Source organism: Plectropomus leopardus, chromosome 1, assembly GCF_026936395.1.
Source record: "Plectropomus leopardus strain MGB_pleo_1.0 chromosome 1, ASM2693639v1, whole genome shotgun sequence".
NCBI classification, from domain to species: Eukaryota; Metazoa; Chordata; class Actinopteri; order Perciformes; family Serranidae; genus Plectropomus; species Plectropomus leopardus.
Window position 1 is genome coordinate 23,294,570 of NC_142176.1, and position 10,564 is coordinate 23,305,133.

Here is a 10,564-nt window from a genome sequence, read left to right on the forward strand (position 1 = left end):
CAACACTCTGATCTTTATTCTCTTTGGGGTAAAAGGGACATTTGGTCAGATGGTGTTTGTTCAGCGCAGGGTCTTCAGGGTCACTGAGGCCTGCAACTGCTGTTGACTGTCCACGATGTCCTTCCCAGGGGATTTTGTCCGTCAATTTAACCCCCAGATTCTGGACCTGAATAGGAGTGGCCACTGACCACTGACCAGCAGGCCTGACCGAGGCCGGAGAAAGGGCCTGCTCATTTTATCAAAAGACTGGAGGTGACAGGGTGATGGATAGAGGAGCTCTTCTGCTCTGCTGCCCTGCAGAAACTGACCAAAGGACTTACGGCAATGAGCATCTGTCGCTCTGCCTCACCTCTGGTTCCCACCACACCATCACACCAGAAAACCCCGCTGACCCCACACCCACTCAGTCCACGGCTCTTTCATGTTTCACCCTGGCTTCCTGTTGGCTGTACGAGTCATGTTGTCATCCGCCATTGTGTTGTGGTGAATATTTGAGTGTTTGTGGTGATAATTTGTGCACACGGACTTTTTATTGTGTATTTTGCAGCAAGAAATGTTGGTGTTTTCACATTTCTTTGACATGATTTATTTAAACGGTTTGGTTTCTTTCTTTTTCCAGACCCAAGGAAGAAATACCACGTTAAACTTCTGGCTTATAATTTTGTTGGAGATGGCTACCAGGCAGACCAGACCATCAGTACCCCCGGATGTGTCTGTAAGTCCCTCAGTATACTTGACAAGATATTTTTTAATTCTAGTGTTGCTTGTATCTGGACATTAAATAACTCTAAATGTATCTCTCAGCTGTTAGAGATCGCCTGGTGCCTCCTCCACCTCCTCCACACAACGTGTACACTAAGACTAACAGTTCGACCGCCGTTTTTCTGCACTGGGGTCGACCAGCCTTCACCTCCAGCCATGCGGTCAACTACACTGTCCGCTGCAACCCAGTGGGCCTGCAGAATGCCTCCCTGGTGCTCTACCTGCAGACGTAAGAACTTCTTCATGATACAACTTTTCATTTAAGGCAGTTTTGATCAGTGTTTTTTGTCACCCAATGAACTGCAATATTGATGAATGAAGCTTTAATAAATTAGTTTTGACTATTATAAGATGCTTTCCTGATTGCAGAGAATGTTTTTTTTTGTAAGTTAAGCCAGATGTAAAACAAATGTGTGTTTTGTTTAACTTACTGTGTGATGACTTGGTCTCATGCTGCTGTTCAAGTTTTTATCCTAGCAACATGTTATGATATTGACAACAACTTGACATATCACAGCCTCAACTGCTTCTTTACAAGACTTTACACTTAACAACATTAATACTTTCCTCACAGAGGAGGAAAGTGTACTGGTCACCAGAACCCCTCTGTTGTTTTGTTATCCTCCCACTGCCAGCACAGCTCCACACCTCCCTCTGCTGGGCAACTCCTTTTCAGAAACACAGTAAAACTTGATAAAGTAGTTATGGATTAATATGACTGACTGCATAATAAAAGACCATTTAAGATATTTAATGTACTTTTTGGCACACAAATGTCAGGTAGTAGTTTTTTTTAGAGTGATCTATCAGTGATGCTGTACTCATGATCAGTCTTGGTCTTGAGACCAGTTTAAGGACTGCATTTTTACTTGTCTTGGACCAACTCATAGAAGACAAGTAAAAATCCCACACATAAATGTCATCTTTGCAATGCATTTATATTATTTTCTTAAGACATTTCTCATGGTGCTCTCTCAGTATTCATACACGTTTACAATATATATGACCATAAAAAGGTGACTGAAGAGGAGTCTTCATTTGTTTTCTTTGGTATTTTTTATTGGTATGTGAATCTTTTAGGTGAATTTAAAGTGTCTATGGCTTACATGTTTAACATTGTACATTGTTTGTAACATTGTATTGTTATTGTAAGTGATGGCTGCATTTTGGGACTCTCACTGGTCTGGTCTGGTCTTGACTTGGTCTGAAGCCCTTAAAGGCTTGGTCATGTCTGGGTCTTAATTTAGGTGGTCTTGGCTATAACACTGTGATTTTAAGTGAACTTGTCCTCTAAAAGCCTCTGTTATGTCTTTCTTCTGCAGGCATGAGCAGAGCCTCCTGGTGCGAGATCTGGAGCCCAACACAAAGTATGAATTCGCCATTCGCCTCCACATTGACCAGCTGTCCAGCCCCTGGAGCCCTGTGGTGTATCAGAGCACTTTCCCCGATGGTGAATGCAAGATTATCAAACATTTCAATCCTCATAATTATACCTATGAAGAACTTTGTTATTGCTGCTGCATAGTAGTAGTATTTTTATTTTAACCTTGTTCTTTTAATGCCCGCACACAGCTCCCACTCAGCCCCCCTCTAGTGTGAAAGTGACTCTGATTGAAGAGGACACAGCGCTGATTTCATGGAAACCCCCAGATGAACCCAGCGTAGCTGTGACACATTACACCATCCTGTACGCCTCCAGGAAAGCCTGGATAGCCGGGGAATGGCAAGTGCTGCAAAGAGAAGGTGAGTAAGAGTGTCGAGAGAGGTTATACAGGTGTGCGAGGGGTGGGGGGGGTCACCTCCTGTCCCACACAAAGGGTCCATTGGAAATCAGTAACTAATTTCACCCTCTAATCTACGTCTCTTCATAATGGTCCCTGAATGGTGTCAGGACAGGTTGAGCTCATTGCTTTTGTTTTACTGATAACAAACCAGTATGGAGATTAAATGTGTTTAAAACAAAGACTTTGATTGACCTTTTTACTGACCCTTTTCACACAAAGGCTATTTTGAGCCACTTTATTAAATTATTGTATACAGTGATTTTGCCCTAACCAGAATAAAGTGAGAAATGTTTGTAAAGCAACCCTTTTCACTTAGTAACAGCTATTAGTATCTATGTCGTCGTATCACCATTTGTAAAGCAGCGTAGGTGTTTTTCAGAGCAGATGACCTCAGGAAACACACAAGAAAGGACACACATGATTCCCCTTTGGCCCCGGTAAAGGGGTCAAAAGTGAAGCCATTCACAAAGCCCCTCCAGCTCGGCCCAGCCCCCCCATCACCTCAAACTGAACACCCACCCCCTTCATTCTCTGATGGGACCCTGGTGGTGTGTGCACTGGGTGGTATTGGATAAGGGAATGTGTATAGCCCTGATCCCCTGACCCCCTGCTCCTCTTTCACATAGCACCTCTCAGCGAGGATTGTTTTTATCTTTGTCTTCCATTGCATCTCATAGTCCTGCTCTTCAAAAGTCAGATGACTAAAAAAAAATCTTGACAGGAACTGATAATATTGGAGTAACAGAATGACGTGTTTACTGAAGATGTGGACATTAAAGGAATGATTGGACATTTTGGGAAACTCCAAATTTGGCTGCAATTCATCTTTCTTACACCTTGTTTTTTATACGGATTATATACAAATATATAAATGTTTATACATTTATATATAATATAAATATCTAAACAAGATATAGCGTGTTGATCCAAGAGCTTTAAGACCATTATTCATTGAAGTAAACATCCTTTAGCATTTGGCTTTTGTATTAAATTGGAAAGATTGTAATCTGGCTTCACTCCCAGGACAAATGACTTTGCAGACATTTATTGTCTCCAATCTGCAGTGATGGAAAAATGATACCCAGGTTCATGCACAAAATTTTGCTTCTTTTCTGGTGTGATACAAAGACACGCCAGCTCAAAATTCTGTCTGTCTCCATCCGAGCAGAACTTGATCATTGTTCAAAGTGAATTAGCACGGAGTTTTTAAAGAGTGACTGATTTAGTTTGTTATCTATAATCGTATTTAAATTCATTATTTCAGATGTAATGCATTACACTACCTCAGAGTGAAATATCTGAAGGTTAATTATCATTAAACACCAGTAAATAAGGTTAAACTGTTTCTCCAACAATGTGCAGTTAAACACAAAGTTAAATCTCACCAACAGGAACCATCACCATGGCTCTGCTGGAGAACCTGAAGCCTGGCCAGGTTTACTTTGTCAAAGTTTCTGCATCCAACGACATGGGTGATGGGCCGTTTTCTCATACGGTGGAGCTGATGGTCCGAGCTGACCTCTCATCCGGTCATGATACCCGTGTCTCTGGTGGCTCTGCTCACTCAACAAGTAAGTAACATCAACATCACCGTGACAGAGTCCCTTCATATGTTAAGCTCAGGCTCTTCCTCTCATAGAACTTGAAATTGATGATGAATTGATTAAGCTTTTTCAGACTTTATTAAAGCAAGTGATAGAAGGTCTGACAGTGTCTTCTTCACTCTTCACAGGTTTTTCTGATGGTTTCTACCACCTGGACCAAAAGTCAATGACAGGGATCACTGTCGGAGTCTGCATCGCTCTCATCTGCATCATCATCTGTGCTTTCATCATCGTCTGCAGAGGCAAAAACAGGTACTTCATATGTCTGAACACTTAACAGCAAATGTCCAGTATCCTCTGTCTGTAGTGACATTGTAATGTTTGTTTCCCTCCAGGAAATTTTCAGCTGTTAAAATGTACAGAGAAGCAGTGAACACATCTGCCTCAGCTGCAGGACATCTGAGCTCTGAGGGACAAGCTGAAAACGCTGATGTGCGCGTGCCAATGATGAGTCAAAACCATTTCATTGATGCAAAGGTAGTTAACACTTAACACTGCTTTTACAACTAAGCACTAGTACTTTTTCCAGTACTAGTTTTGCTGGAAAATGTTTTAAATTATATTTTTTTCAGGCCTGGAAAATGTTTGGAAATGTGTTAAAGTTATACAGTTTTTGGGGAACATTAAATTGTACATAAGGATACCAATTGCTGCCGTGTGAGGACCTGACATAATCAGAATAACATAAAATTATATCTACTTTACAGTACAGTACTGGATATGACTCTTTTGTTTTCATACTTCAAAAAATAATATATATATTCTTCACTTGCAGGGTGGAACCAATCTCATTATCAATTCTCTCGGCCCTGTTCAGCCGAGCACTGAGAAGAAAGAGAAATGGTTTTCCTTCAGCAGTAATGTGAAAAAGGACAGTAAAGCAGTGCAGGTAAGATTGAGGATGATGAGTCCTGCTTGTTCAGTTCTCATAAGTAATTAGTAAACTGGAAGGTAAAAATCCTGGAAAAAATAGATTGCAAACTGAAACCTCAGCCAAAAAACTTAGCAGACATATCTGGCATAATAATAGGGTTTGTAACTGAATGGAAAAAGCATGATTTAAACCATTTAGAAGCTGAGTGCACACAATATCATACAGGGGTTTTTATAGTTTAAATTGGGATCAGTACACCACTACTATTTCTTTTGCCACAAATTTTTTAACCCAATCATTATAATTACTCAAAAGACATACAATAATCCAAATTTGATTAAATGATAGTCGTGCGTTTTTATGTTCTTTAGTTTTTAAACTTATGTGTCCTTGCATTGGACAGCTTGTGGACTGTCACAACGTGATGTTTCCTCATATCTCGGTAGTTGTGCTCTCCAACACTTGTAAGATTTTGTCTTACCTAAGAGACGAGCAAAAATAAGAAATAAAAATAATACAAACAAGAATAAGAGGAAATTTGGCCGTATATCGTTTCCTGTATGATGCCCATTTTATCATAATGCACTCATAGTTCAAGGTAGTGCTCTGCACAGAGAAGACCTCCTAACTTAATCTTGTAAGTGGAGTTTGATATTTAAAGCACATTGTTAGGTGCGTCTTTTCTCATGTGATAATCATGAATCCAGTGTAGGTGAAATCAATGAAGGATGTCAGCAGGATATTAAAGTTCTATCTTGGCAAATGTTACTCTTAAGAGCAAAAAAGCAAGGAAAATGAGCAAAAACAAGTGGAAAGAAAACCCATTTGCTGAGTAATAAAAATCATTTCAGGAACTGCATTTAATACTAGAAAATTTTATTAAAAGACCTCTGAGGCTTCAGTTTGGATGAAAGCATGCAAAGGCAGAATAAGATCTCATTCTGCAGTTTTTGACATCAATATCAACTACACACCTGAGCCATCAAAACTAACTAAAGCAACATTTGCTCTGTGGTGCAGAACATGAAACACAGCACTGTTTCGTACACGCCCGGTACCACAGTGTTGACCTACGAAGGGGAACTCTCTCCGGACCAGCCTACCGCCCTGCAGGCCATGCTCTGGCGCCCTAGTGACTCGGAGGGCTCCTCCAACAGCGAGGGCAGCCATGCCACTGGTGATTCAGGGCGTTACTCTCACGACGAGACAGAGATGACCAACCTGTCTTCCGGTACCAGCAGCCGTCCTCCGTCTCTGACAGTGGAGGACAGCGGAGGCTCAGAGGACAGCAGCCCCCCTGAGGAGTCAGGCAAGCTGATGGAGGAAAGTCAGACTGACCTGAAGATAACGGAGTCTGTCGAGAACGGCTGCTGTCATTATGAGGCGCAGAGCAGTCCTCAGTCTGCACTTTCTCTCCAAGCGTGTGTGCCTGAGTGTGTATGAGACTGCGTGTGTGTGCAAGCGTGTGTGTGCAAGCGTGTGTATGTATGTGTACATGTGAAGGCTGTGGTACACTTGCAAAAACAGTCAAACTGCACTGAAGTAGAGACACAGTTGAACAGATCTCTCATTTATTTGTCCTCTGGTGGAGAGATAGATGAGAAGATTGATTGAGTCTTTGTGCCAAGCTAACAAGCTGCGGGCAGTAAATTCATGGATTTTCTCATCAAACTTTCATGTACTCTGCTCTGGCATATTTCCCAAAAGTGTCAAACGAATCCTTTAACTATGTAACTACCACCAACAGAAACCGGATGATGATACACAGAAAACAACAAAGCATGAACCGGCCCAAAAGCTCTATTCTCTGACTCCGTAACTGACCAGAATTCATCCACCTAACGTCCTGCAGTTATTTTCCGCTGCAGTGTACCGCAGGCCTGAATGTAAGTGAGAGAGAGGTGAAAAGAAACAAGGAGAGAGAGACCTTTTTTTTTTACCTTTATCCTCTTTTGGTCCAACACACAATGAACAGAAAGCCAACAAATGCCTTTTACAGAGTATCATGTTGGCAGGGAGAGGTCGTTTGATTTCTGTTACTTTCTTTTTCACTCAACGAATGTCTTTTTTAATTTTCTCTTTATTTGTGTGTGTATGTTTTTGAAAAAAAAAATCTCACCCACCATGAATGTCTAAAAAGACTGTCAAAAATGTGACGAAAATTGACATTTTTGACATTATTTAAGAGAGTTTATCACTGGAGCGAAAGGGAAGCATGAGTCCTTTTCACTGATTATCTACCTCGGTTTACCTCCGGGTAAACCTCCACTGTGTATTTAATAACTACTTATACCTATGTTATGTGATGGGCTGCTTCAGTTACATTGCATTTGATACTTCCTGATGACTTTTCTTCTGATTGTCATCCCATTTTGTCTTTTTCTTTTACTTTGCTCTAATTTCACTGGATGGTAAGGGCACCGCAGCTCTCTCCTCTCGCTCCACCCGTTGGACTGAAGGACAGAAAACACACATGCAGTTTATTTATCTCCTCAGATGATGCTGAGGTACTGAGCCAGTATTAGTTTGTTCAATTTTTGTTCATTTCCTCCATTATTGAGTAATGGTATGAAAAGATAATGAATGTCTGCTTTTTTTTTTGTATGTCAGTGTGCAGCTGCCCTTGCTATTCCTGTTTTATACTACCTCGATTCAGAATTTATTTTATACTTATTGTTTTCCTAAACTCAGGGAACAAAGTTTAGTACATTTGAAAAGTCATGTAGTGTTACATGCTGAACTGACAGGGTATCTTCTCAGTACTAAACTGTTGTAGAGCGTAATAATAGAATATGCTATGAATGTATCTCCGACATTGTGTGCTAGTAGCTCAGGTGTTTGTGCTCCCCACAGATCCTCTGTCCTCAGGTCCTGGGGTGTCTGTTTTGTTTACCTTTACAGCAGAACAGACTCCTTTGTCTATTGACTTCTTCCTTTTTATGCGTGGAAAGATTCGCACCAGAAGTGCTTGTGGCGGTGTGTCGGTACAGAAAAGCTTTATAATTGGCCTTAATGTGGGAAAGCGTCCCTCAGATGCTGAAACCAAAGCCTAATCTCTCTGAGGGAGAAGCTCCACTTGAGGATGCAACACGTGAAGAATGATTGTAGTAAAAAGCAATGGAAGTGTTTAATCAGAGATGAAAGTGAAGAATTGAATGAACACCATGAAACTATATTTTTATTAGAAGATATTGTACTACTGAGTACACATTGTAGTTACTTTTGTTTCAAGTAGTTTGTTTTGTTTTGTTTTTGCTGTAGAGTAGATGAAGATTAGCACTTGTCTGCCAAGTAGTTTTGTATTATCGGCCAATGTGCAGCGGTGACTGTGACGCTATGACCCCAAGAGATGTTTGCTACCTGAGTTTATTTTAGTCTCTCAACTAATCTCTGGCAGAAGGTTACTGAGGAATGTGAAATAATCGAGACAGACCAAAGATGAAACGTGGCCTTTGAGATCAGTTGAGCTCCTCAAATGAAGCCTTGCACATTAGTGGCCTTGACCCGCGACGAAACGAGTGATGAGAGAGGCGGGCTAATACTCTGAAGAAGTGCCAGCAGGATACATGGGCACTCACCGACGACAGAGTGACAATTATAATCAATTATATGCACAAAAACCAAACTATCCTGCTGCAGAGTTCCTTGAAAACTGTTGCAAACAGATGTCTGTACATTGTAGGAGAAAATTATTAAATACAGTATATTATATTGAGTAGTTTCTGTGTTGCAACAGTGTAGTTGTGTGTAAATGTGCACCCACTGATTTTCACTGGAGTGAAAAAAATATTTATTAAATGTTTCAAAAGCGTTTTTTGGGAGATTTCCTCAAATGTGACATATGTAAAGTACTTCCTTAAGGAATACTTCACCCCCCAAATGACCATTTGCATATCAGTTGCTCACCCCCTGCTGTGTTGGATTCATGAAGAAAAGTTTTTCTTGCATGCCTCCAATGAAAGAAGAATCTAAAATTGGAAAATGTTGATGGGTTGAACCCTTAGGGGAACATGTATAACAGCAGCAAAACTATATCAAAATGTCTTTTTACAGTCTGTTTTAGATTCTCCGTAGACCGAAAGAATGCGAGAAAAACATTTTCTTTACAAATTCAACGAAAACGGGATGAGTAATCGATATACAAATGGTCATTTCGGATGTGAAGTATTCCTTTAAGTACTAAAATATGATTCATTTCTAGAGATAATTTAAAGGTCTCACAAATGATTTCAGTTATAATAAAGATTATAGAAAGTTCAGTGGGCGTACAGATGTTTTCACACTAATGTATTTTTAATCAGAGGATTCTGCAGAGGATTCAATCATGGGAAATTTTCGGGATGAGAAGTGACACAATCAGTTAAACTTTCTTTTCAAAAGCAAACAATGAAAACCAAAGATTTATTTTAAGGTCACCGTTGCATATTGGCATATTGAGAGAGATCTGTTTAATAGCATCCTATCTTTGTGTGAAATGTCATTTTTCAGTGTCATTTTATAGCTGTATAATATGTTGTACTATGAGAAAGCAGGATGACAACTGTGTTTCTTAATCATCATGTATTTCCACTAAATCAAGTTTTCCTCTTTTTTTTTGTTTAAATCTGTTGTCTTTTGAGATAAAATTGATTTTTCAATACAGTGATGTCATGTTTATCCTGCTTTTGCAAAGTAAAAGGATACACATTTCCATTTGATCTCGAACCATAATGTATTCATATATTCTGTATTATGAGAGCTTTAAGGGCTCAATTCAGAATCTGTAAACTCGTTCTCTGCTTATTTTCTGAACTCAAAACGTTAGAGTGATATTGTGTAGCTTTGATAAGATACTGACCTTCTGCTTCACAACAAAACTGCAGCTGTTTATGTTTTCAGGTCACGATACCACACCTGCTGGAGTTATTCAGGTTCTGAATTGAGCCTTTTTATAGTTCATACGTGCTACCTCAGGTTTTTTGTTTTTTCATATTTTTATGAAAGGTGCAGATGCAGTTAACTTGGGTCATTAGTGTCAGTAAGTTTGAGATGACCCGAGATGTTGTTCTGTTATCTTTAATCTCATGAATGGTGTTATGTTGGAATTATGTTCCTGTCCAAACATGTGAATTTAAAAGGGATGAAACACTGAGACTTGTTTCCCTTTTTGCAGTAATGTTGTGTTTAAATAATGTGAGGTGGAGCGCTGCGGGTCATTTACAGTGAAACTCAGGGGAACCCTCGGCTGCTCCTCCTCAAAGAGAATGCAAGTTTCAAATCTTGAAAATTGAATGTACCTTTTTGTAAGTATGTTTTTTTTCTGATATTTTCTGTTAATGTTTTTGTTATATTTTGTCAGTTTGTCTTTGTAAGTAAAATCACTTGCAAGTTGGTTTTTGCAGAAAAATGTTTAGTTAGGAGACTTTAGACAGCGGTTAATAATGAAGAAGTCTGATTCTCAATTTAAATAAAAGCATAAAAATTGCAACATTGGTACAGTTGTTTTTGCTGAAGATGCTGTCATATGTTCTCATTACCATTGCCATGATTTCTGCATGCAT

The 10,564-nt window shown here is 39.8% G+C and overlaps 1 protein-coding gene across 1 annotated transcript in view; it reads left to right on the forward strand.

Moving 5' to 3' along the window:
* The window catches only part of prtga (protogenin homolog a (Gallus gallus)), a 42,164-nt gene extending 31,732 nt beyond the window's left edge, over positions 1-10,432 (forward strand). The window contains exons 11-19 of the mRNA XM_042489453.2: positions 620-715; positions 805-991; positions 2,085-2,212; positions 2,335-2,505; positions 3,938-4,117; positions 4,279-4,402; positions 4,486-4,627; positions 4,926-5,039; positions 6,045-10,432. Coding sequence (XP_042345387.2) covers positions 620-715; positions 805-991; positions 2,085-2,212; positions 2,335-2,505; positions 3,938-4,117; positions 4,279-4,402; positions 4,486-4,627; positions 4,926-5,039; positions 6,045-6,467 — 1,565 coding nt within the window. The 3' untranslated portion in view covers positions 6,468-10,432. The remainder of the gene's footprint in view (positions 1-619; positions 716-804; positions 992-2,084; positions 2,213-2,334; positions 2,506-3,937; positions 4,118-4,278; positions 4,403-4,485; positions 4,628-4,925; positions 5,040-6,044) is intronic.
* Positions 10,433-10,564: the final 132 nt, after the last annotated feature.